The sequence below is a fragment of the Heliangelus exortis genome, chromosome 8 (assembly GCF_036169615.1).
Source record: "Heliangelus exortis chromosome 8, bHelExo1.hap1, whole genome shotgun sequence".
NCBI classification, from domain to species: domain Eukaryota; kingdom Metazoa; phylum Chordata; class Aves; order Apodiformes; family Trochilidae; genus Heliangelus; species Heliangelus exortis.
The window spans coordinates 21,210,362-21,237,786 of record NC_092429.1 but is presented as its reverse complement, the minus strand read 5'-3'; the positions used below and the strand labels follow the sequence as shown (position 1 = coordinate 21,237,786).

The 27,425-nt window shown below is 38.6% G+C and overlaps 1 protein-coding gene across 3 annotated transcripts in view; it reads left to right on the top strand.

Moving 5' to 3' along the window:
• Positions 1 to 27,425, top strand: part of VAV3 (vav guanine nucleotide exchange factor 3) — a 158,572-nt gene that overhangs the window by 41,978 nt on the left and 89,169 nt on the right. For all 3 annotated transcript variants that reach the window (XM_071750979.1, XM_071750978.1, XM_071750977.1), the window contains exons 3-8: positions 16,343 to 16,401; positions 17,218 to 17,283; positions 20,109 to 20,217; positions 23,428 to 23,520; positions 23,610 to 23,678; positions 27,137 to 27,240. In XM_071750979.1, coding sequence (XP_071607080.1) covers positions 16,343 to 16,401; positions 17,218 to 17,283; positions 20,109 to 20,217; positions 23,428 to 23,520; positions 23,610 to 23,678; positions 27,137 to 27,240 — 500 coding nt within the window. The remainder of the gene's footprint in view (positions 1 to 16,342; positions 16,402 to 17,217; positions 17,284 to 20,108; positions 20,218 to 23,427; positions 23,521 to 23,609; positions 23,679 to 27,136; positions 27,241 to 27,425) is intronic.

Here is a 27,425-nt window from a genome sequence, read left to right as displayed (position 1 = left end):
ATAAGTTTTAAAACATGAAACAGGTTTATCCTGGCCATTCATGTTATTAACCCACATTAGCATGTGGTTTATGAGGGAGAAAGTGGATTCTAGTCTAGGCATCTGATTTTAAATAAACATTCCAAAATTGTCTGACTTTCTACAGACATTTTCCCTATAAAATTAAATAAAATGGAATATGAATTCATGTTTTTTCAGAACATGGGAAAGACAAAGGCATAAACCTGGAACCTCTAGGAGACACAGCCAGAGTAACTTTAAATCTTACCTTTTTATGTATTATTAGTTAGGTTACCCATTGGTTCAGCAGCACTAAGCATGCTGGTGCTGGATGTTGGGTTAAATGGGAGTGCATGAGAACATTTCTATTCAAATTGTAGAGCATTTAAATACTCCCTTATGCCTCTTTGTGGAAGTGAATAATCCACCTCTGCCTTGAACAGTCTCCCAAACACTAGGAGAAGGTGCCAGTTGCAGACATGTTCATGTGAACATGAACAAAGTAATTATCATACCAAGTACAGCAGCACATGTCTCCCCCATGGTACAAGTTCAGAACCATGGGACATGTATGGGATAAAATATTTTCTTGCTTTTCTGTTTAGTGTTTCACTGGGATTCCTTAAGGTTTTGAAGTTATATAGAAGGTATTTCATTGATCCATATTAATGTGTAAAGGAAGAGAGGTGAGGGACGAGAAAGAGGGAAGTGGTGAAGTGGGAGAGCAGAGTCAACTCACAGCAGACTTCTCTGACCACTCTGCTGAAGGCTCTGGACTGTGGAGTTGCTGGTTCCTACCTCCATGCTTGGCTTTTGATGCTAGCCTGTGAACTCCCTTGCTCTAGCCTTACACTTGAAGAACATAATCTGTATGGTCATTTCTACTTAATTATGTTATATATTTTAAAAACTCATTTTCCTAGGTTAATTACTATTTACTCTTTATCACTGCCTTGTCTCCTTTGCCTCTCTCACCACTGCTTTGCTGTTCAGCGCACAACCCCCTCCCTACAGTGCTTTTTGGGCCTTTTCCATTTCTGCATTTCAGGTTTGTTTCTGCAGTTTCATTTTGTCTCTTGGCTTTTGCCAGGAGACCGGTCCTGGTATTCTTGTGTTTATTTAAAGGCATCTTGAAATTTTTTCTGTTGATCAGAGAAGTACTCGGTACTTGCAAGAGGAGAACTAGAGCTCTATTGGAAATCCTGTAATTCAGCTTCTTTTTCTGTTACATGTTTGTTAGAACTTGAATATAAGGGTGTCTTCTCTCATTTTGGTCATGTAAAGAAGAAATTTTCAAGTGTGGTTTTGCTTGCTTCCTCTTGTAGCTGGTTCAGAGAAGATTTTGATATGTTGATTAGTAGTCTTCGGTTTAGTCTAGTACCAGAAAACCTCTGGAAAGGAACAGAATTCTTAGCACTGATGTTCTGATAAAGTTTTATTTCCCCTGTGTAAACTGAAAAAAAACCCCAAATACACCTTGAAATGAAGCTACAAAGAAGGAAATCAGTTTTGACACAAACTGTTTAATAAATGTACTTGAAAATTTTTATACTTGCAAGCATAAAATATTTCTTCATTTATTTGGAATGATTCAAAAACGATGTTTTAACTCTGAGCTACAGATTGTTCTTAGAATTATGTTGCTCTCAGTTTTTTAAAGAGTTGGCATTAAGAAATAGTCACTTTGGTATAGTCACCCCAGTAGTGGGGTGTTTAGGACAGATCATGTACTGATGTCTGTAATAACTACTGATCCATGCATGCTTACAAGGACTGCAGTGATCCCTCAAAAGATCACCAGATCTCTTGATTTACCAGATTTACTTTTCCTGAGTTCCTAGGAATTCACTTATTGGATTATAAAATACAGTGACTGATTCCTCATTTAAAACTTAATTAGTGGACATTGAATCCAAGAGAAGGGTTTAACTTTTCATTTCAAATAAAATCAGAACTCACAAATGTGGCTGAAAACTACTACTGGTATTTGAACACAGAAAAGAAGGCTTGTGCCATAGAAAATAAGGCAATTAAAAGTACCTGAGTGATGGCAGTTTTTAGAAGCCTGGATTATGAACTCCAGAAACTCAGTAAGATCTTCCCAGAGAAAATGTTACAGAAAGAGACTCTTCTGCCAGTGCCCAGCTCTGGGCTGAATGGAGAGTGCAGTGCAAGGCAGGGAAGTGTAGAGTGCTCTATGGTATGTCTGTGCTTTTATGGTGCATTTCTGCTTGTTTGTGTCTGCAGAAAGGGAGACTCCTACTAGTGTAAGCAGTCTGAGTGTGGAGGCATATATTGGGAAAATAGCATATAAAGGGGGAAAAAACCCACAAAAACCAGAGATGTTGTTGACAATGTTCTGACTTCTGTGAGTTTAAAACTTAGGTGCGTAGTTGGGCTGCAAGGTCATTGTAGTGACTTGAGTTACTTAAATTCTCCCTTTATATGGAGAAGACCACAGCTTGGCTGTTCAGATCCTCAAGTTGTGATAGGAAGATGACCCTGGCTTTTTTCACTTGGCACTGGTGGTGTGAGAGTGTTGGGCTGCAGCAGCTCCTGCCAGTGCCTGCTGCTGTTCTCTGCTGTTCTCAGCTCTTATGCTGGTTTGTCCACTAGCAAGTGCCTGGGCAGTGTCAGGGGGCTAGAGGTGTGCAAGAGGACTTCAGATTTGTGACTGGTATTGTTCAGAGCTCATATGGTTTCAAATCCCTTCCTAGTTTAGGGGAGAGAAATAGAGTACGTTATATGTCAGATAAAACTAGAGTGCTTATACAAGGTCTGGTCATTGCAATAGATTTTTTCCCAGTTTTATCTCCCCAAAATGACTGTGTTTACTGAAAAAGCTGTGTGGGAGCCTGATATTCACAAAGCATGGCCTCTCTGTCTAGGACAGAGAATGTTTTTTGGTATTACTCATGGTGGGTTATGTAGGTGCATCTGCTTGCCTGCAGTTGATCTTGCATTTGCTCATTGCTAGGCCTCTGCTGAGATAGACTCTAGTGGGACTAAATAGCACTCTGGATGTTGTGTTTGATCAGTAACACACCATATTGGACTGAAATGCCAAACCCAATGTAAAGACTTTACTTGAACTGTTATGTGATACTGATGTTTTTGTCATGACTAATTAGGCCTGAAACCAACCTCAGATGAAGTTTCATAATGTGTTACCAATCCAAGACGTGTTCGGTCCCATGTCCTTTCACAAATGCTTTTAAGCATGATTGCACTGAAAAATATTTGGAAATGCCTATAAACCCAGTGGAGTAAAAGTGAGGTATAGTTCCATGTACTCTAAGAGGCAATATAAAGGTCAGAAGTTACTTCCTCTCCTTTGTCCTCCTCCCTTTGCATGTACTTGGTGTGGCTGAGCTGGGAAAGGAGCAGAGGACCTCATCTGTCCTTTAGGGTGACATTTGAAGAAAATAGTCCCTTCCTTTCTCTCTGTGTGTGAATTCTCTGATGTAATTTATGATGGGACCCTGCTAACAATTGGGTTAGCACAGCTAAGACAGTAGCAAGCTGAAGTGTAGGGAAGAAAAAGATGGATGAAGCAGAGCATGAGGCAGAGGAGAGAACCTCTGAAATCAGTAGTACTGGTGAAATCTAAGAGCCATCTTAATGCTAAATGTAAATAAATGGCTACTGATAGGTATCTGTGGTTTGGTCTTGTCACAGTATCTGCATCTAAATTACATAGTTTGATCCCTGTCACGTACTTGAACTTATCATGCTCTTACATCTCTACACCAATGAAAACTGCAGAATGAGTCCCTGTCTGAAGGATGTCTCTTAGGAGTCACTTTGACATTTTTAGATATAATTTGACATTGTTAGATATAATAAAAAGAAATTTGATTCCTCTCTGCAGTTCAGGTCTGGTGCTGCTGTTCTTAGCTTAGTATCAGATGCGTTGGCTGCTGTGTGTCTGCAGATATTGGTACAACAGAAGAATAAAGTATTCTTCAGAATAATACTCAGTGTGTTCTTCTTGTAAGAGAGTTCCCGAAATACCACAGTTGTATTAGAACATCCATGAGTAACACAATCCATCACCTTCTCCTCACGATAGGAAGAGTTAAAGCCAATATTGTTTTCCTTTACTCTAGAGATATCACATCATAGAGCATAGAGTGCTTAAGAAGTACCTCTTGTATATCAGGTTGGGGGAAACAATGTGGGACGGGACCAGGGATGGAGAGTTGTTACAAGATCTGGTTCTGACATTTTTTAATTTTGTACTTCAAGTTTTTTTTTTTTAATAATATGGGCATAACACCTAGTGCAATGTAAGCCTGGTACAGAGGTGATGAGTTTTTGATCTGCAATTATTCTCATGCTCAAATACTTCTGTTTTGCTTTTATTAAAACTGTGTTGTGTTTTACAGTGTTAATGAGTAGCTGGCTTGGGAAAAAACATTGACCTAAATAGATGTTTAAGATAATGAAAATTTAAAACAGTGATTTTATTAATTGCCCTCAAGTGTCTTGCTTGTCTGTCTTTTGTCTTCTGACTGATCTTTTAGATGGCAAGCTCTCTGAGGTCTGGCTGGCTTAAGGACAGCATCAGTGTCAGTGCTAAGGAATATAAGATGCCAGCAGACACTGAGTAGCATAGTAGGTTTTTTGTAGGTTATCACCATTAAGAACAAATGTATTATAAACATGTAAAAACGAAAGAAAATGAAACAGAGAGGAATGCTAGTTTCCCATGATTCTGTGGTGTTTTGGAAGTGCAGTAGATAATGTTACAACCTGCAAGCTGCTGCATGTTCAAGGGAACAAAGCAAGGGAATTATGAAGCAGTAACAAATAAAATAGCAAGTTAGTTACTTTCATTCATTTTTTAATTTTCCGTGTAAGGACCCAGCTCAAGAAAAATTAGGTACAAACAATGAAAACATAAATACTGCTTTCAATTTCTTTCACTGCAGCAATATAGTTACATTTTTAAAATTTAAATGAACAGCTGATAAGGGAGGAAATCAAATCACCATTCCTTTAAGGCTTCTTTAGTAGACGTTTTTTTACATTCCCATTACTGTATATTTTCTCAACTATATTTTTTAAATTATCTAGCAAAAATATGATTTAAAAAAAATAAGAGCACAAGACCCTGAGAATAAAATTGAGTTATGCCATTGTGTGTACCATGTATCTTTTGTATTGTTGGAGGTAAGTGAAATGCTTTTCCAATGGACTGCTTCAGTCCCATGTCTTTTCTGGTGCAGAAGAGCGATCTGTAGAGTATGAGGCTTGTGGGCATTTGTAAGCCACTGTTAGAAATCAAAAGGTAATTACTCAGAGAAGAGCTAACTTCCCTTTGCATGGCCCACTGTAGCAGGGGAAGTCTCACAGAGAATGAGGGTACATACAGTGTGTGTTTAGCTCTAATAAATATCCTTTTCAGTGATTGTGTACAGGAACAAACTGAGTTCATTGTTCAAGTGTGACTTGGTACTATTGAATAGCAGAGCCACACTGTAGTTGAATTGGTAGTCAGTGGTTCAAGTCAGCTCACAACAAGGATGGACATGGGAGTATATGCTTTTAGCATAAGAAAGAAATAATAGTTCCACTGTGCAGTCTCCTCTGAATTATTCTTAATATCAAAATCAACAAGGAGTCATTTAAAATGTTGAAGTGAAATAATACAGTGGAAGTGAATAAACCACATCACGTAAACTCCAGGATGCGTACCTAAAATGATACTTGAGGTGCAATCAATAATGGATACGAAGACGCTTCCTTCTAAAACATTTAGTATGCAGATTCTAAACATCCAAGGTCAAGAACACCCAAAATGCATACATAGTGTACAAGTGGGTGGCTGCAGTTTTTAGACTATTTTAACGTGTTTGAAAAGAACAAATAAGCTGTTTAAGTCTGTTAGAGGACAGTGGCAAAAGAAATATAACTTTGAAAAACATATAACACTGAATTAAAAAAAAATTAGTTCAAACTGTGAATGCCCATGATAAACTGGTTAAGTCATTAAGGATTATAGAATTAATGTTAACATTAAGGCAAAAAATTGAGAATTTATTTAAATGTGCTGTTTGAAATGTGGGAGAAATCTCTTTTGTCCTTGATTGTGTAGTCTTATGACCTATATAAAATATGGTAAAAAATTGTGGTACCATCAGTAAGAGTGTTTACCAAATACTGAAAATGAGCACTTGATCAAAACTGAATACAGCTTGAAGATGCTGTTTGTTACCCTTTTAAATTTTATTATGAAGGGAACTAAAATCGTGTAATAGCAGCTAGCTTTTGCAGTACTGTCCTAGGCATATCATTCTATATTCCTTTGCCCACCGTGCAAAACCTGAAATGGAATAAATGCAGCAGCAAGGACAAAGTCCTATTCTGCTATTCTCCCTCTTCTCCAAGGATACTGTGCTTGGAGGCAGTCTGCACTCAGGCCATTAGCTACAGTGGTCAACTGCTCTTTTTCTGTTAGAAGAAAGTTTGTTATTCTTTAAGAAATATCTTAAGACAAGAAGCCAAAACCAAACAGAAACCCAGAAAAAGACATACCCCAAATTTAATCCCCTGAAGACATGGTGAGAGCTGGAAGGTATTCATAGAACCAAAGCCACAAGCTGCAGGCAGGAAACCACTGCTGAAACTCCCTCCTCCGTGCTTGCTTTGGTGCCTTGGCCTTTTGGATGAAACCACTGAGCTGAACAGGAGTGTGCTGCTTGTGCAATTTGGACTAGCCTTGTCACTGACATGAAGTTTGAAAAAATGGGATCTGTGATCAGAGGTGTCACTCCTTATAAATGGAATGAAATGATAAAAGTGCTCAGTGCATTAGTGAGGGTTCAACCTGCCCCATGCTATAGTTGGAAACTACAGTTATACTTTTATGTTAAAAACTGTACTAGAGAAGAAAGCTACTTTTACAATTATAACTAGAGAAGAAAGATACTTTTGCAATTGTAATGTAAACATATATTGTTTGGTATAATTTAAAGATGTGGAAAGAGAAAACAAAACTCCTCAGTTTTGGAAATTTCTGACTTTGTCAGATGTTTTATTTTTACTAAAAGGGTAAAATATACCCAGCTTTAACCTACACTTCTGGTCATCAGGTCAGCTGTCCTCTTTTTCCTCTTTTATCTTTCAGAGCGGTTTTTATAAAGTTTTTCTGCCTCTACTTGCCTTCCTGGTGCCAAACTGCACTCCTTTCCACCTCACCTCTCATTACAAGGCTTTGGAGAAAATATTGCATCTTTTATGGATTCCCTAGGGCTTTGAAGTCCCAGCAGTTTGTGTCTGTGTAGTTAGCTTAATCACAGACAGAAAGAGGCAACACCCAGGAGTTGTTTTTGTGTTGGTTCTTTTTTTTTTTTTTTTTTTTTGGAGTGTGTGGAAGACTTTTCCCGCCTCTTTATCTGTTAAGGCACTGGAGAAAATGGATACGAAGCTTCCCTAGGGCATTGCATGTATGCTGTCCCGTGCCCAGGAGGGAGAGAGCGAAGGAGGGGTTTGGGGTGTGGGGTCTGGGCTGTGTGCAGCGTCTCTGAGGTCTCCTCCCGCAGCTGGGAGCTGGGGCTCCGTGTTCGGAGGAAACGCTCAAACCCAGCTGCTAGAGCAGGCAGGCCTGTTACCCTTGCTCCTTCCGCATACAAGTATTTAGCAGCTGGTTTCAAACTGTTTTTGAGAGTTGCTGGCAGGCTCCCATCAGTCACAAAAAAAACCCTTGGCTTGGTGTTGTGAATTTCTCTGCCACCGTTCCCTGGGGCATTTGGGCTGTATTTTTTTTTTTTTTTTTTTTTTAACTGCTATTATGCCATCTCTAAGCCTTGGTAGGAAAGAACAATGAAGTAGTCATCAGGTATGTTTCCTGAAGATGTAGGTCAGTGGAAAGGGAAGAATTGACATGGACAGTCAGAGATGCCAGAACTGGGGTAGCTGAAGGTGATGTCAGTGAGAAAACAGGCAGCATCACACAGCTGGTGTTTACCCCTGTGGAAAGTTAATTTATGACTTTTCCTTGGGTTGCAGCTATTGGTGCTCTGCACCTAATGCTTGGATTTAATTATTTGAATGAGGTGAAAATTAGTATTCAGCTATGTGTGAGGCTTGGTGTAATAAAAATAGGCTGTTACATTTCTATCTTCTGGAGGTCTGCAGACTGTAGTGTTCCTAAGAACATGTTGGTGTGGGTGCCAAAGCTGTAAAATTGTCTTTCAGATGTTAGTGCCTGTATGACTTAGAGCTCTGGGCAGTCTATATACCCAGATAATTAATATATCCACCTGTGTATTGCAAGACTCCCTGCCTTACAATACTCATGTGTATGTATCAGAAAATATTGGATCAAAAAGCAGGTTGCTATTGGAAATATTTTTCATTGTCAAACAACTGCTTTAATGTTGTGCTAATATGATTCTAGTGTATCTGCTAAATAAATACAAATAACGGGAAGGAGTAAAGCTAAATTACTGTCTCAAAAAAAAAAAAAAAAAAAAAAACAAAACCAACAAACAAACAAACAAAACAAAACCAAACAAACCCCTCATCCAAATTGAATACATGGAAACAACTGATTTGAAGAGGTCTAATCCACAAGTGAGTCTTTCTAGGTTTTATTGGCATAAACTATGAAACTGTTTGTTCATAAACTGTGAACAGCATTGGTTCATCACTTCATGTTTTCAGTTTCAGCAAACACCAGGATTATAAATCCAGGCATAGTCCTGTCATTAGCTGAGTATAGCAAGGAAATGCTGCTTGTTTAGGGAGATGGTGAGCTACAAAATGGTTTACTTCTGTTTCCTCTAAAAATGGAAAAGTACTTTTAGAATATACTTTTTCTGTTCATGAGCTGCATGAAGTCCTTTAAGAAACAAGATTAAAAACTGACCCCCATCAAAATACTTAATAAGGCACATTTTTAAACTCAGACATACTGTTGCTGTAGAAAGAAGTAAAACAGTCCCTCTGGTGTACTGCTGCTCTAAGCATGCACAGGAATATCTGACATGATTTGCTGGAGTATAGCTGCAGGGAACTACAAACTTCTGTTCAGCAAAGGATAGGAGAGTGCTTACATTAACTGGTGAGTCAAACTTACAACAGTTAAGTCAAGTGAAACAATAATAAATACCAAGCCACACCCCCCTCAAATAATAAAAATCTGCTGTTTGAGTAATTAATCAAGTAAGAAATTAGTGTATAATGCAAGCTCATTGCTCCTGCCAGTTGTGCCCAAATATGAAGGAGGAGCAGAGCCATTTGCCAGGATGCAGGCTGAGGAGTGGTTTCTTGCAGGACTGTAGGCTTGAAATTCATGTCTTATTTTGCATAAATTGGCTATGTACTGAAAAACAGATGTTCACATCTTCTTGAAGCAAGTGTGGCTTTGATGTGAGTTCTAAAGAGCTGCTTAACCTCTGTCTGATGGCATTAGTTAGTGCAAAGGAGTTATATTGAGGCAAGTCCAGGTGAGGCTTCCTTTTATGCCTGCAACTCTCTTGATAAGATCTCCCCATTTCAGGTTAGCTGCCCAGGAGTCATAAAGTTATTGAGCTTTCCAGCGAGAAGGGATGTAGTCACAGTTGGGTGTTACGGAATAGAAGTTTCTTTTTTCATGTGTTGTAGGTAGCTAGAATATAAATACCAATCTTTACTCTGTATCTAACTTTGCCTGCCTGTTTCTGGTAACAGCTTATGCACAGTGGCCTAGCAGCCCTTTCTGTAGTTGTTGCAGAGCAGTTCCAGCCATGGAATCCCTGTTGTTCTGGGCTTCGTAAAAGCAAAGAGTGCTACTTTTGTATTCAATCTAAGACCCAGTTTAGCTACAGGAGCTTTGACTCGGAGTTTTTGCTGTGGAAGAGAACTGGGCAATCATTTAAGGTTAAATGGGTAATATGGATTAAAGCTCTACTGAAAGAGTGTAAGGCAAAAATGACACACAAAAAGCATTAGTTTAATGTTATGGACTTCCATGTGTGTGCTTCACTGTAATTTGGGAGGTCAGAATGGCACTGGTTTATAGCATCCCTTATGTCAACTATATAAGGCTTCAAGCTAGAACTGTTCTGGAAAATTCCCTACTCCTACTTTGTCAGTTTATTGAAAATCAGACCATTTTGATTGGTTTAGATTGTTTGATGAGTATCTATTGAAACTCTGATTATTTATGGGTTGAGTTGTCAGAAAAACCCTGTGAGCTTCACTGTGGACCTAGAAATTTGAGAACTCCTAGGAGTTCCTGCAGTGGCTCAGAACCAAAGAAGTGACATTTTATGTGGAAAGAGAATCTTTCTTTGCTCTGCTTTATGTTCAATCAAATACATTTACCTGTATGTGATACTGAAATAGTCTATTGACCAGAAGTGGTAGTTTGAATGATTGTGATTGTATGTTTGTATGTATGATTACTTGTGTAAGTATTGCTGACATTCTTTAAGAAAACCACAGCAGCAAGAAAAAGACTCATTAGTAGAATCTGTTCTGTTTCTTGTTTTAAATTGTGTGTTAATAGGAGAGGTCAGTGGGCAAGCATTACATTTTATTTTGTGGAAGTTGTATTTTTTTTAATTTTTTAAAATTTTTTTTTTTTTTACATTTTAAATACACACTGGGGTGGTTAATAGTCTTTGGTTCATAATTGTTTTGTTCCCCACCTAGGATGCCACTGTGGCCATGCTTTATCATGTACTTAATGAAAGCACAAGGTGCCTCTGATGAGATACTGACAGCTGTTGTGATGATTACCATTTTCTTCTTAGTGGATTATCCAGTGTTCTGTTTTTGATAGAAGTCTGCCCATTGACTTCCCAGCATATTAGTTTACCCTTCCTGTTGTGACAGACCTTCATTCTGAGAAGAGTTAAAATTCCTAGCATTCCTCACTTTTCTCTAAGTCATATAGGTCCTTCCTTTCCTTTTCTACATGTGCATATTCTCATAAACAATTTTCTCACTTCTTCAGTGTGTGTGTTTTTATTTTACTTTCCTTTTCCTTAAATGAAGATTACTCATCTGCTTCTGAAACTTTATTTTTCTGTTCCTCTTAAATAATAAGCCTTGCTTTTGTTTGTGTTTGTTTGATAGCTGTTAGTTGTAATTTGGCAGTACATTTTGGGAATAACATTTGGTAGTTATCTCCCTAAAATTAATAATTTTTTTTTCTCGTTATCTTGAAGCAACCATAGATAGCTGTAAAGTCTAAACCATACTTCTTCTGGGTCTGATTATGCTAGATAAGTGAGATTCCCCCTAAGGAAAAGGGTTTGAATGTGTGGAGCAGTTTGCAAAAGACTTCCTGTGTGCTGGGAAATAATGTGTAGAAACAGGAAAGGGATATTTAATGCATCAGACTTAACCCCCTCTATTTTGATAATCCTTAAACCTCTTTTCCTGTGATTTTACCAATGTTCACCCATCTGTTAGGCCAGTTTGTTTGCCAGTTACTGGATTTCCAGTTAACTTCCCTCGAGTGAGGCAAACGGGTGGGTGAAAAGGGAAGTTTCAAGAGGGAAATTTTCAAGGCAGTTTGCACGGGCAGGGAGAGCAGCAGAGTGCTGAGGAGCTGCACGTTACTCCAGGAGCCATGGTGGCTGCTTGGAGGAAGAAGATTGTGTTCCCAGCACTCACTAAAATGAATGTAAGTACTCAGAGGCTGTCTCGGCAGAAGGATGTGGCTATCTAGGTCACAGACCTGGGAATGCCACAGCCTTTCCATGGCAGCTGGGGGCAGCAGTGATGATCATGGCTGTGCCTGATATGAGCAAGCTGATCTGCTCTACCAGGTGGCAATGCTGCAGGATGAAGCAATGGAGCTCAGGGAGGAGTTGAACAGATTGGGAAGTATCAGGGAGAGGAAGATGGAGTTAGATGAGTGTTTTAAGAGACTTCTCATCACTGAAAAGATTCGGGAGGCAAATCTTATTAGGAGACCACAGGAGTCCTTATCATCTCAGGATCCCCAATTCTCCCAGGAATCTCCCCAGTCATCCCAAGACAACTTACAGGAGAAGGGACAATGAGAATAGGTCCCAGCCAGATGCCACAAATTGGGTAGGTGTGTTACCTCAAGAACCTCACCACTCTCAGCAGCATTGCAGAGCAGGTTTGGGGCCTTGTGGGAGGAAATGGCAGACAGTGCTGAGAATACCCCACATCAGCCAAAACTACCATCAAGGCCAACTTGCCCTAAACCAATGATCTTGATGCATTCCTAAAAGAATAAAAGAAGGGTCGTTGTGGGTGACTCCTTCTTGAGGGGTTCAGAGGGCCCAATATTCAGACCAGACCCATTTTATAGGGAAGTCTGCTGCCTCCCTGGGGCCAGGATAAGAGACATCACAAGCAAGCTTCCAGCCCTGGTGAGACCTTCTGATTACTACCCACTTTTGATCTTCCAGATGGGTAGTGATGAATTGGTATCAAGATCTACAAAAGCAGTCACAAGAGATTTTGGGGCCTTGGGACAGCTAGTTAAGGGATCAGGCATGGAAGTTGTGTTTCCCTCTGTCCCTCTAATGACAGCAATGGATGAGAGTACTAACAGGAAGATCTGGCAGGTTAATTTCATGGCTCAGGGGCTGGTGTCAATGGCAGGGTTTTGGGTTCTTTGACCATGGGACACGTTCCATGGTACCTAGTGTCCTCAAATCAGATGGGCTTCAGCTATCTAGCAGGGGCAAAGGGACTATAGCCTGTAAGTGGGCAGGGCTGATCAGGAGGGCTTTAAACTAGGTCAGGGGGAGGGGATTGAAACCAGGCTCCCTAGAGGTGAGCCTAAGGGTAGAAAGCTCAAATTAAGAGTGAAATCAGCAGCCCAGCTTAAGTCCATGTACACCAGTGCACACAGTAATAAATCAGTCAGAGGTGAGCTGTGGCTTGTTGGGACCTGAGAAACTCCAAGCAGGGGATAGACCCCTCCCATGCAAAAAGGTACAGCAGCTAAAATGCTAATGCACATATCATGGGCAATAAAGAGGAAAAGCTTGAAGCTCTTGTCCAACAAGAAAACTACGACATAATTGGCATCACAGAAACGTGGTGGGATGCATCCCATGATTCAGAGGGGATAGGCATGGAAGGAGAGGAGTGGTCCTCTATGTTAGGGATGGTCTCAACTGTCTTGAACATTTTAATGATGGTGATAATAGGGTTGAATGCTTATGGGTAGGAATCGGGGGGAATAGCAACAAGACAGATATCATAGTAGGGGTCTGTTATAGACCACCCAACCAGGGGGAGGAGGTTGATGAAGTGTTCTAGAAGCAGCTGGGTACGGTTTCAGATTGTCTTCCTCTTGGTCTTGTGGGGGACTTCAGCTTATCAGATGTTTGCTGGAAATATAATACTGCAGACAGGAAGCAGTCCTGGAGATTCTTGGAGTGTGTGGAAGATAACTTCCTAACACAACTGATGACTGAGCCAACTAGGGTAAGCTCACAGCTAGATCTACTGTTTGTGAACAGGGAAGGAATAGTAGGAAATGTAAAGGTTGGTGTTCATCTTAGACAAAGGGACCATGAGATGGTTGAGTTTTCAGTTCTTGGGGAAGTAAGGAGGAAGGTCAATAGAACTTCCTGAACTTCTGGAGGGCAGACTGATAAGTTTAGGAGATTGCTCAGTGGTATCCCCTGGGATATAGTCCTCAAGGACAAAGGAGTCCAGGAAGACTGGACAATCCTCAAGAGGGAAATCCTTAAGGCACAGGCACAAACTGTACCTGTGCATCTTAAAATGAGCCAGCATGGTACAAGACCAGCCTGGCTCAACAAAGACCTTTGGATAGAACTCAGGAAAAAAAAGTAAAGTTTATTGGCTATGGAAGGGCAGGCAAGTTGGGAAGATTACAGCAAAGTTGCTGCAAAGATATGTAGGAAGAAAATTAGAGGCCAAAGCTCAGCTTGAATTAAATCTGGCCAGTATCATTAAAGATAATAGAAAGAGTTTTTATAAATATGTAAATAGCAAAAGAAGAGCTCCCCATTCTACTTGACCTCGAGGGAATCTTGTGACCGGTGACACGGAAAAGGCTGAGCTGCTGAGTGCTCATTTTGCCTCAGTCTTCATCAATGTTCCAATTGTTCCTTGAGAGTACAGGTCTCTGAACTGGATGACCAAGATGGGGAGCAGAATGAAGCCCCCATAGTCCAGGAGGATATGATCAAAGCCCTGTTGTGCCTTGTGCATGGATGTGCAAAAGTCTATGGGACCAGATGGGATCCATCCAAGGGTACTAAAGGAGCTGGCAGAAGTGCTCACCAGGCCACTCTCCATTATTTGTCAACAGTCCTGGCAAACTGGGAATGTCTCAGTTGATTGGAAACTGGCAAATGTAACACCCATCTACAAGAAGGGCTGAAAAGATGATCCAGGAAACTATGGACCTGTTAGTTTGACCTCAGTGCCAGGAAAGGTTATGGAGCAGGTCATCTTGAGTACCATCACACAGTACATACAAGATAACCAAGTGATCAGGCCCAGACAGCATGGGTTTATGAAAGGCAGGTCCTCTCTGACTAACCTGATCTCTTACAAGAAGATGACTTGCCTAGTGGGTGAGGGAAGAGCTGTGGACATTGTCTTTCTGGATGTTAGTAAAGCTTTTGACACTGTCTCTCACAGCATTCTTCTTCAGAATCTTATGGCACTTGGCTTGGATGAATATGCCACGCATTGGATAAAACATTGAATGTATGGTTGGGCTGAAAGAGTGGTAGTGAATGGATCTAAATCTGGCTGGTGACTGGTCATGAGGGGTGTCCCCCAGGGTTCAGTACTGGGGCCTCTTCTCTTTAGTATCTTCATTAATGATTTGGATGAGGGGATTGAGTGTACCCTCAGTAAATTTGCAAATGACACCAAACTAGGTGGCTGTGTCAATCTGCTGGAGGGTAGGGAAGCCTTACAGCAGAACCTAGAAAGGGTAGACCAATGGGCCAAGGTTAATTGTATGAGGTTTTACAAGGACAAACACAAGGTCTTGCACCTGGGTCATAACAACCTCATGGTAAGCTACAGACTTGGGAAGTGTAGTTAGAAAGCTGTAAATTGGAAAGGGACCTGGAGGTATGGGTCAATAGTGAACTTAATATGAGTTAGCAGTGTGCACAGGTATCCAAAAAGGCCAATGGCATCCTGGCTTGTATTAGGAACACTGTGGCCAGCAGGAATAGGGAGGTGATCACCCCTCTGTTCTCAGCTCTGGTGAGGACACATCTTGAGTACCGTGTTCAGTTTTGGGCACCTCACTATGCTCCTTTGTAAACATCTCACTGTCCTTTCTTTGGGAGATATACTTTCAACAAGGTTTGTCTTGTAATTAGAACTTAAAAATTAAACGATTTTAATTGTAGAATTTATTCCCAAATGTCCATAGAATGTAGAATTGCTGTACTGAATTTTGATATTACTGATAAAAACTTCTGTAGAAATTTCACTTGAGGTTAATATGGATTTTAAGTTGTAAGATCAAAACCTGAAATATCTTAGAAATTCAGGGGAACCTTGTCATGGGAAGTATGGAAACTCAGAGGGTGTTTTAGGTCTTTGTGTCTCTCTAGCAAATGAGATTTGCCAGTCTGATAGTGCTCAAAATAAGAAGATATTTGTGACAGAGAGGACATGCTAGGCAAAGTACAAGTTGGTTATCTATTACTACAGCTGACAGCAAAGCAACTCTCTGTATGTGACTGTTCCATCCTCTCTAGTGTTTTCCTTCTCTTACTGTATAACCTTGAGCACTTACAGAAGGTATTTTCTTAGAAATCTTCCAGATTTGTGCCAGTTTCTAAAAATAAACACAGTTTATGGGCTCAAATGTGCAGCTTTTTAAAACTATTTTGAGAATAAGTACCTTATCTGGGCATGCTGCTCCTGGAAAGATTTGGCGTTTGGCTCCCTCTTCTGGCCTGTGTTTGGGAAACCTCAAATTAAGACACGGATTTCCCCCCCCCCCCGCCCCTCCCGGAGCCACAATAAAAAAATACTCAGTGAAGTCTGAAAGACAAAATTTTAGTACAATTGCACCCAGGTCCAACTGCAAAATGAATGTCATTTTTTTTTACATGTATGACCTGGTTTAAAATAATTTAAATTGTCTTTTACTTGTGCTAGGACTTGTAAATCAGAGGTCTTTATTTTCCTTTCTTTATGCTTCCATCACAGCACCCAGTATGAAAGCACTGAAGACCACCCCGTGGGAAATCTGTGGAAGCTCAGTGCACTCACTGTTTGGTGTAACCAGATTCTATGTCTGCTTATATCATTAAATGTTAAATGGTGTTGCTGATAATTAAAAATAGGAAATGTTGTATTGCTTCTGTTCTACAACTGATCATGGCTTCTCTTTTTTCTTCTCCAGGTGATAGAAACACTTTCAAAACTTTCTCGCACTCCTATTGCACTGGGCACGGGAATAAGGTATGTTGCTCTCCTGGTGAATGTTGGGGATGATGTCTCTTGCACGATGTTCCTTGGAAAAGTTGCTGGAGGCAGTATAGGCAGTGTCCCCCAGTGAGAACCTCTCTGGTTGTAAAACACATTGCTTAGTGGACAACTGTACAGAGCTCTGGACCTCTGAGGAGCTCCGAAGGGTATCTTCTACCTCTGGTATCCTTACTGCAGTGCCTGGGCTATATTTATTTCTCATGTTGAAACACAAGGTGAGCAAATGAGCAGTTAGTATTACAAATCAGTGTTAGAGTTGTGACACATGGATTCTAAGTCAGTGCTGATTATGTCAAGATAAATGGGTTTTTCTGTTTCCCTTCTAAAAATTAGAAGGACTTCCAAGTTTGTAAAACTCTCATTTTCAAAAAGAAACCAAAAAGTCCCAACTGCACCTAACCTCATGAAATATAACTGTGGCATGTGAAAGACTTAATGTTTTGATACCATATATGAATGGATGATTTTTTAAAAACATAGACAAAATTCCCTAGGCAGTCTTGTAATCCATGTTCCCTGCTAAAAAGAGCAGTTGATATTCTCAGATGAAACCTATAATGTCTTAGTGGTGATTTATAACAACCTGTCTTACAGGGTTCTTTTATTATATTGAGTATCAGTTAATATATACAAGTCTAAAACCATGTGTACTGTTCATCAGAGAAAGAGGGAAATGTACAAACATGTTAGCATATAGTAATCTCTGTGTAAATTTCAGAAACCAAAGAAAAACCCACTATGAGACTAGGCTAGTGCTTTCTATAATTCATGTTATTTATCTTTTTATAGGCCCTTCCCCACAGAAGAAAGCATTGATGATGAAGATATCTACAAATGTCTTCCTGATTTAATAGAGTATGTTCTAAATCTTAAATTAAATTAAAGATTTTGGCCTTCAGTTTTATACTATCAGTGAAATAATGTTATAGAACACAGTTTTAATAAGAATATGATATTTATTTGATAAAAAATATCAGCCATTATGCTGATCAGGAAGAAATAATTATGCAAGCTTATCTGAATGATTATAACACATTTATGTATGTATGGAAGCATGTTTCATAGGGGGCTCTGTTAGCAATGTAAAACAAGTGGGTCGTTCCCCAAATTCAATAAAATTCTTCCTATTCTTCATATTAAAATTCATATTATAATTACCCCCCCAAGGTTAATAAAAATCTTCGTTTATCTCTCTGGGGGTTTGCAGGTTTATAAATTATTGCCAATTTTCATATAGGCTTTGAAGTGCAGGTAAGATACACATGAACATACTGTATAGTATTGCAAGGTAGACTGCAGCTTTATTTTGCAGACTGTTGAAATTAATACATCTCAGCACAAGAACCTGTCAGGGAGGATCTGGTGCTGTATTCTGTCCTGGGATCCCTCAATCCATTAGGAATCGTGTTGGATACAAGCTGGGATCAGAGTTCATTGTTCACCATTGCTGCTCACCTGGCTTCACCTTGCCTTTGGCCACATTGTGTGTCACTTGCTGTGCTGTGGTGAAGTAGCTGCTATTCACACTGTGGATTTGTTTTTTAATGCCTATAAAGAAGGGAAACCCACCACTGTTAGTATTGCTTAATTTTTCACCTTCCCTGCAAAACTTCTACTTGCAGTTGCTGGCTGCCTCAGCTGCTTTTTATTCTGTGCAGCTGAATGGGCAGAAGGCAGGAGTTGCAGACTTCTAAGACCCAGGTGGGCTAGAGGTGGTGTCTGCATCTCTTGGATGTGGTGGCATTAGCACTGTTTGAAAATGTTACTACTGGTTCTTAAATAGGTATTAAAATTCAGTACTGGGAGACAGTCTTTCATTTAAAAAAAATGAAAAGTTAACAAATCATACCAAAGAAATGGAGACTCATAGCTGCTCTTTACCCTCAAATTACAACTATTACCTGAACTATGATAGTTGTGGAGGAAGCAATTCAAGAAGTACTCTCTTCAGAAGACACAGAAGTGCCAGTGAATGATTCATACAGCCCACATTTTAAAGTTTCTCTTAATAAGTGTATTTGATTAAAATAAGTTTAATTGGATCTAAGTTTAAGTGTGGTGTCTAAGGAATTCAGAATGAATTTAAACTTAATATTTCTGTCCTTATTCTGCCTTTTGCCAGTTTTTGTTCTCTGGAGCATAGGTTGTAAAATGGAGTGTGTCTGTGCTGCAGGTGACAGAGCAGCCAGTGTTAAATGCTAGCACACTGTCAATACTGGTGCAAACTGAAATGTTAGACTAACCTGGTGCACCTGGTCTTTCTAGCTCTCCTGGGGCATGGTATCTGCTTGAAAAGGATGTGATGTGAGCAATTTCTTTGTTCTGTTGAATCTCCCAAATATTTCCCCAAAATATTTCCATCTATTGAAACCTCTAACTCCTTATTTCTTTATCTTTTTTACGCTCTTGATTTAAAACCAAGAAGGTACATACTTAATGAGAATAAAACGTTCACTTTGTTTCTCTATGTAGTCCTGACTAAATATATACTATATACACTATGTGTATACAGACAATGATTTTGGATGGTGTTTCCAAGCAGTCTGTCCAGCGCTGTTGGTGGCAATTCCCATTCATTTTGGTTTCTTTGAAATCATTAATCACTGCCACTAGAGCTTCTGATGTTCTGTTATTGAGTACTGATGATCCACTTACAGAAGTGGTTGGCATTCCCAGTTCTAGTGTGTGCTGATCCTCAATTTTATTTATTTATTTATTTATTTGTTTATTTATTTATTTATTTTTATTTGGAAGGGTTTCCAACATTAAAAATCTCAATTATCAGCACATCTGATCAAGTCTCTGTATTATGACTGGACTGCTTTCAATACCTTGATGATCTTTGAGGTCCCTTCCAACCCAAGCCAATTTATAATTCTGTGATTCATTATCTTAGAGTTCCTTTGTAGATGCAGACTAAGAAATGTGAGTGAAAGAGATGATATGGGTTTCCTAGGATCCTGGTGCAAAGTAGACAAAACTCCAGCAGGACTGTTATTCTAATGAAGCTGAATCATCTGAGAGTGGAGCTGAGCATCAATTTAACACTGAAGTATTTCTGTAGTCTGGGTAATATACAAACAGTTGCTGTGCATACTCTTGGTTTTTTTGAACTGTGATTTTTTTTCAGTTTGAAAGGTTCATTTTTGGGTAGCTGGAGGTTGCCATGAGATGATCAAGATAGTTACTGTGTGGAAGCAGAGACTCAGCTGCTGTTTCTGCAGTCTTTCATGTATTTTGCCCCAGATAATCCGTTCTTTAGGCAGGAATGAGACACCTGTACCAGTGTCTTGCATCCCAGTGCAGTGGAATACCAGGCAGTAAGTAGAAGCAGCTCCTCTTCATTGGATGTGGTGGGAAAAGTGACAAAGCAAAGAGAGCAGCTGGACAATACCTCACGGACAATCATCCTGACAAGCTGTTTTTGATGTCTGGTTTAGTTCCTTTGTAAACTAAATATATTTAGTTATAGTTAATGCAGTCCTCAGTGTGGTACTGACTTGGTGCAATCGTATTTTAAATACATTGAGGATAAACACTTAGTGGTCTTAATTTCTCTTAATGAATTTTTTCATGAAACAATTCAGTTAATTAGTTTTCTCCATAAATCTGTTCCTATGAGAAGCTGATAGTAATTTTGCTGTGCTGCACAGAATTTTAAAATTGCCTTTTCCTTCCAGTGAAAGTGGTGTTGATGAAGATGAGGAGTTGTATGATTGCGTCTATGGAGAAGATGAAGGTGGGGAGGTTTATGAAGACCTAATGAAAGATGAAGCAGTCCAGCAACCTGTATGTTTTCTATTCCTAGCTATTTTTGAACAATAGCAGTTTTATTTTTAACTGTCACATGCAGTGCTTTATCCCCTCTGTAAGACTTTGCAGCAAAGGATTGATGGCTAACTAGAGTAATTTTTTTAAAGAAATGTAGTTTTAAAATGGAATACAATAATTTATTTTGTGACAGATCTTGCTTTGAGATATTATTTTATACTGAAACTCAAAATGCCTTGTTTTAGGTTTCACATAATGAGTGTGGCTTTTTTCCCTTCAGCCATTAGCAGTTGGTTATCTGTGGCAGGTGGTAGCATGTGAACTTTGATTCTTCCTTTCCTGTCACTTGTGTATCTGCGTTTCTAACTAGTGATTAATATAGCAATTGGAACTATCATCTTCTAATTTTAGTTGCATCTGGACTTGATACTTCACAGTTGACACAGTTGTATTTGTTTCCTGTAGAAAGTAAATGAAAATGGAAATGAATGAAATGAATGAAAATGAAAATTGAAAGCGTTGTACAGCGTATTTTTCCACAACATGTATTGAATGAAGACATTACTGTTGTTTTCCTGTGACAACTTTCTTGAATGGGATAATTATTTCTGGTCTGGGATAATTTCCTCCCAGGTTTATACACACACTGTATACTAACACAATGGTTGTGACCAGTTCTTTAATCTGAACCCTATGTGAGAATTTCTTGCATATAAATACTCTAGCAAACCACAGTTTTCAAGTAGATTTTTAGAACTCAATGCTTTTCAGAGTCTCCAGTAGCAGCCAAAATGTTTTGCATTTCCCTTATCCTTGATTTATTGTCATTATCTTGTGAAAAAAACTGTTTTGCTAAATTTCTCTCGCAGTAGATGATTTTGAAAGGCAGTTTTTATCACTTTTGCTGGTATTCACACATTATTTCTTATTCCCTCTTGCCTTTTGTTTATTACACTCAAATTCTACTTTGAATGTTTCTAGTACAGATAAAAAATTGGTATGTTAATTTCTACCAAAATTGCCTGTGTGAATGACATGTTTGTGTTAGCACAAAACTGAAATGAGTGGTTTTAAGCAGAGTCTCAGTATTTTGTTTGCAATTGCTCATGTGAGAGTTGGTGAATAACAAACACATTTTGCAAATGGATGTAAATTCTCATTGGGTATAGCATCTTCTGTATTCGTGCAAGTACAGCAACCAATTTGATTAGTTTATAGAGCTCCCAAAGCTAAGAGAGAAAAATAACTAAAAGCCCCAAAAATGTAAAATCACAGATTGATTGGCTGTGACAGTACCTGCGTCTACCTGCCAAAGAATTTGGGAACAAAAATGTTTTTTGAGATGAGACTGATCATCAGATGATGCTCACAAAGTATATTTCTACTGATAATGGCAGACTTTATTTTTGCAAAATGGTTACTTCTGTCTGCAGCTCTAAGGATGGCACTTAAATATTTCTTGTGAGAAAATTATGTGACTTCCCCAGTTAGTTTCGAAAGAGTAATTTCTGAGATAACACAGCACCTGGGAGGTGAGGGTGAGAAGCTCAGTTGCAGGAACTGCTTATAGAGTCGTATGGAGATAGAAGAGTAAAGGATACTGACATGTGCAGCAAACAGAAGTGTGAAAAGTGGTGAAGCTTTATGTGGCTGTGTGATTTGCAACTTGGCATCTAGTTTAGGCACTAGGGAAACACTTCCCACTCTTCATAGGTGGCCAAACAGATATCATAGGAGCCATATGTTATTCAGGGGCATCTTAAATGCTGTTTGGTATTTACTGTGGTATGCTTAGCAGGTGTGTCAGGTAGACTGAATGGAGGGAGAGGGAGTGGAAGGAGTCTTGCTCTTGGCCATACTAAGAGCTGCTTGTTAAAATTTCAGTCTAGAAGTTTTGGTATTCCTGGAGGAGAAAAGTCTGGTTCAAAAGAAGTCTTCTTCTGAATGGAAAACTCTAGTACTAAATTTCTTTTCTTGACTTGTCCCGTATTTGAGTAACATCCAGTCATCAGGTCTGGTACATACAGTGTATGTTTCCTTGCATTGTGTGAAAAAAGATAAAATATAGTCAGATGCTACAGGATGCCTTAGAGAGGCGTTACAAACTGATAAAAGACTTCAGAAAGGAGGTGATAATAATATTGCTTGTTAAGCAATTATTGTTGTTTTTAGAAAAAACTTTTTTGATCAATTATTGCTTCTAATTGTAAAAGCCTCTGCAGTCACTGTGTCAGGTCTCTGAGCTAACCTACAGTGTTCAGTCTTCTTGACAGAAAAGCTTATTTTTCTTCTTCCAGCTATTTAGTCTTTTATTTGAAATCAGATTTGCAAGTATTGAAACTGTAATGCTGTATATCTCATCCTCAATAAGAGTACTTATAAATTATTTATAGAGTCATAGAGTGAATCATAGAATGGCTAGGATTGGAAGGGACCTGAAAGAAGTCCAACCTGGCCTTGAAAGCTTCTCGGGAGGGGGCATTCACAACTCCCCTGGATAACCTTTTCCAGCATTTTGACACTCTCCCAGGAAAGAATTTTTTCCTAATATCTAACCTAACCATTGCCCCTTGTCCTCTAACTACACACCCGTACAAAAAGCCTTACTCCAGTCTTGTGCTGATAACTCAATTTTCTATGAGTCTGATGGCTTATGTGGAAAAAACACAGGGTCTCACTGAAGATAGATGCTCACATAAGCAAGAGCTGAAGTTAGAGACTGCACTTCCTGATTTGAGGACATACACATATTGTGTCTGAATAGGAAAATCTCTTGAGAACTAAAAGATGTAAAAGTAAATAAGTGCAAGGATTAGACTGATATCAATATTTATGGCAATGTAAAGTTACTTGCATGATTTAGCCCTGTTAGGTTCAATGGAATTATTAACTGCTAAGTATTTTCAATAAGATTTCTCAGCCTGGATGTTAATTAAATGTGACCTGGTATTTCAGCTTCTGAAGCACATACAGGGAGTTCAGCATTTCATGTCTAAATGTTAACTTTTCATAACATTAATTTGATGCTGAATTTTAGTAAAACCCTAAGTCATCAGGTAACTGAACATTAAAATATTCTTGGTTATTGCTGTCATCTTTGGAGACTGCAGTACTCAGAAAATTTCAGGGAGCAGTTAACCTAATTGCTTAATTCCAAACAAAATAAATGTGTTTATTATCCATTAGGAGCCTCATGATAACTTAAGTTTAATTCCACTGTAATTGCAGAAATATACTGAGAATGACATAAGAAGCTGTTGTCTTGCTGAAATAAAGCAAACGGAAGAGAAATACACTGAAACTCTGGAATCGATAGAGAAAGTAAGATTCTATTTTAAAAGTGTATTTTTGTAACAGTATAGAAAATAAAATTACATAGCTGATGTATATATAAATATTTTTCCTTGCAGTTTTTCATGGTGCCATTGAGAAGATTTCTGTCAGCATCAGAATTTGATACTGTTTTCATCAACATTCCTGTAAGTACTACACAATTAATGAATGTATATAAGGTTCATAGCAGACTGATGTATTTGTGTGCTACTGCACAAAATGGTTATTTGAAATATGTTGTACAATGTGTTTATGTAGAGTAGTTGATGAAAACAGATGTGCACACTATTTCAGTCTTTTTCTGCTTGAGGGAATAGGATAAAAGAAATAATATTGTGTCAGTGAGTGGTTATAGACTGGAGTATCTTTGACCCATATAAACTAATTTGTAGGGAATGTGTTCTAATGTATGCTGGCATTTTAGTGAAGGTACAAAGTTGGGACTGTTAGGTTGTCTACTAATATAATGCTGAGTGGTCTTTTTGGTGAAGATTTCTATAACTACTCTGCAAATAATTTTTTCTACCCTGGCTCTGTTGTCAGTGAAGACACATCAAACCTTTTTTGCCTGTAAAAGATGTCTGTCTGTTTTGCCCATCTCTGGCATATCCTGCACATTCTCAGGGCTGTAGAAAGAGGCGTTGAAGTTTTTTAATTCTTTGGGAGCCTGGTCTGCAATAATGTTTTAGTTGCTGTTCTGGCACCATCCTGACAGAAGCTAAATTTACACCAGTTATTACACAGATGAATTACAGGAAAATATGTGTGTGACACTTTCCTGCATTTTTCCCACTAGGAAGTTTTCACCCTGAATGTCAATTGATGTAATTTTCCTCTCTTTGAATATTAGTTCAAAATACTACCACAGGTATCAGTAACCTCTTCTCGAATTATGTCAGCTGCCTGTAGAGATCCCTTTGCATTTGAACACAAATTGATATTCTGCCCTACATTAACATTTGTTATTCATTACTAATAAGGTCTTAAGTTGCCTAACACCTAAGTTGCTGTAAATCTCTTTGTCTTATGTGCACAGAAAGACCTAAAGTCAGACACCATGAAACACCATATTGAGGGATATAAACACCATATTAATGAGAGATGTAAAAAGGGCTTACACACTTTAAGAACAAACTGAGAGGTCAGTCTGCTCACTACTCCTTAAAGAAACACAAGGAGATCAGATAAGGGGAGTGAAAAGAACAAAACCTGTTTCTTTGAATGTAGGAAGACATGTAGTAAACTGTTATGTTAAGGTTATTTTACTTTGCTTTACACTATGAATATTCAGTATTCTGCTGTTACAAGATTTGTGTCTGACTCCAGTAACATTTTGTAGGCTTATAAAAAAGAATATGGGGTTTGCCTAAGCCAAAATTATGTGCAAACACTTTGGTCAGACCTTAACTCTTGTAGCAGTTCCTCAGCAGGAAGTCTGGAGGGCAGTGGAAGCTTATTTTTAAACTAGAAATAGCTGTTAGACAGAATTCTACAGCAAACTGCTATGTGGCGAACAAGTGCAATATTATCAGAAAAGGATGGATTTGCCTCTGTTGAAGGGTTATGGTGAAGAATCAGTGCTCTGCTGTATTCCTTATATAGACTCTGAAAATTGCTTACTGAACAAATTAATGTGGTGATGTCAAAATATATTTTATTTTTAAGAGAAAGAAACAAAACCATTTGAAGCTATTCACTTATCTAAAGAGAGAGTGCCTCTTGTTAAGGCTCAGATTTTGAATTTCTGGCCTATAAAATGTATGTGTGGCTCTTTTTTTGTGTATCTGTGTACACGTTTCTATGTGTATATATATAGGTACAGTTATATGCATTTGTATGTACATCTGTATGCTTATAGGTGTGCACACATAGATGCATTTACACAACTGTGGATGCATTTGAATTGTGATCTGAATGTGGGCATAAAGAGGGAAAAACCAGTGGAAGTATTTGAAACAGATACTGAAGTATTGGAGCTTTCATTAACTTCTAATGATTTTAACATCAGTTGAAGTGAAAACTTGACTTTGAATTGGAGATGGAAGCTCAAGAAGACATTTTATCCCATTGACATTAAACTGTTTTTCAGGGCTGTTGCTTAGCTTAGTCCCTGTGCACTCTTGCAAATGTGCTCCTGTAATATGTTAGTCATGAAGCATTTCTATAATAATGTCTTTGTCTGCTGCAACTAGAGATTCTGAGGATATGGCCATACAATTGCTAGCAAGTAAATTTGATATGTTTTATGTTTTTGCTCCTTCATCTGTTACGTCACGATTGATCTTGTGTGTACTTTTGGTTTCCATCAGTGTGAAGTGAAATGTTCACTTGGTTTACAACTCAGTATTCTGGGTTATTTTTGTATATATCATAGAATGGATGACAGAATGTTTTGGGTTGTAAAGGAACTGAAAGATCATCCAGATCCAACTCCCCTGCCTGGGTTGGGCCATTTCCCATTAGACCAGGTCACTCAAAGCTCCATCCAATCTGGCCTTGAAGGCTTCCAAGGAGAAGGCATCCACAGCTTTCCTGGGCAACATGTGCCAGTGACTCACCACTCTTACACTACAGAATTTCTTCCTAATGTTTAGCCAAAATCTACGCTCTTCCAATTTTTAAAGCCATAACCACTTTTTCTCTCACTACATGCCTTTGAAAAAAGCCCCTCTCCAGCTTTCCTGAAGGCCCCCCTTCAAGTATTGGAAGGCTGTTATAGGGTGTTGCTGGAACCTTCTCTTCTCCAGGCTTAAGAACCCCAACAGTCTCAGCCTGTCTTCACAGGAGAGGTACTTCAGCCCTCTGAATACCTTTGGGGCCCTCTTCGGCATTAATGGCATTAAACCGTTAAACAAAATGATTTACAGCATTAAAACATCCTCAATGCCTTTTTTTTTTTTTCTCTTTTTTCTTTTTTTTCTTTTTTTTGGTAAACAGTCCTCTGTTTTTCATTGCAATGGTCTGTACATCACTCAGTTATCTTGATGTCAAGACTTGTAAACTGTTTTGACTTAATTTCTTGAGAATTTCTCTGGCAGTATCCATACAGTATTAAGGCTGATGTAATCTCTTACAGTTGCTTACAGCTTTCTGTATAACAGTGAAAAAGTTTAATGAGTTGCTACTATACTGAGGGAGCAAATCTTTATGCAATATTCTTGCCTTTCAGCCATTAGTTGGTGAGCTGTATTAAGAAACTCATTATGATTGCAGTTAACTTAGCTAGAACATCACTAATTGACCAATGCAATGTACAGAACTAATTTTTCACAGCTCAGGGACATGAATCATTACTTTATCTTGTCACTAAAGCATTTACTTGACTTGCTTAATTTTAAAATGATCATTATGAAATGAAGATGAATTAACAGTGCATGTTCCAAGCTAGAATAAATTAGTTTCTAATAGGTAGTTCTTGGAATTTAGTTTTTCTTGTTGCACTACATGGAAGATGTGTCAAACCTTGAAATTAAATTCTACTCAGAAATGATCTGTTTTTGAATTTATTGAAATTATTAGATCTAACATGAAAAATATTATTTTTATATTTGAATCTTTATTTCATTCTGTTTTTAAAAAGTTTTTCCCCCCTCCTGTTTTTAAGGATTTAGTGAAAATTCACAGGAATCTGACAGAGGACATCAATGATTCCATTGTTAACAAAAATGATCAGAACCTATATCAAATTTTTATTAACTACAAGGAAAGGTAAGATTTATTCAGTTGTGGTAATCTGTGCTCAATTCAATGGAATGTTTACTGTATTTTTGAGTATTTCTGGAACAGGATTGAATTTGATGTCAGTACTTATTAAGCTATTATTTGGTGTTTTGAGCCCGAAAGTCAAAATACTGCCTTCTGGGACTGGAGTGGGAAAGACCTGTGGGAGCTAA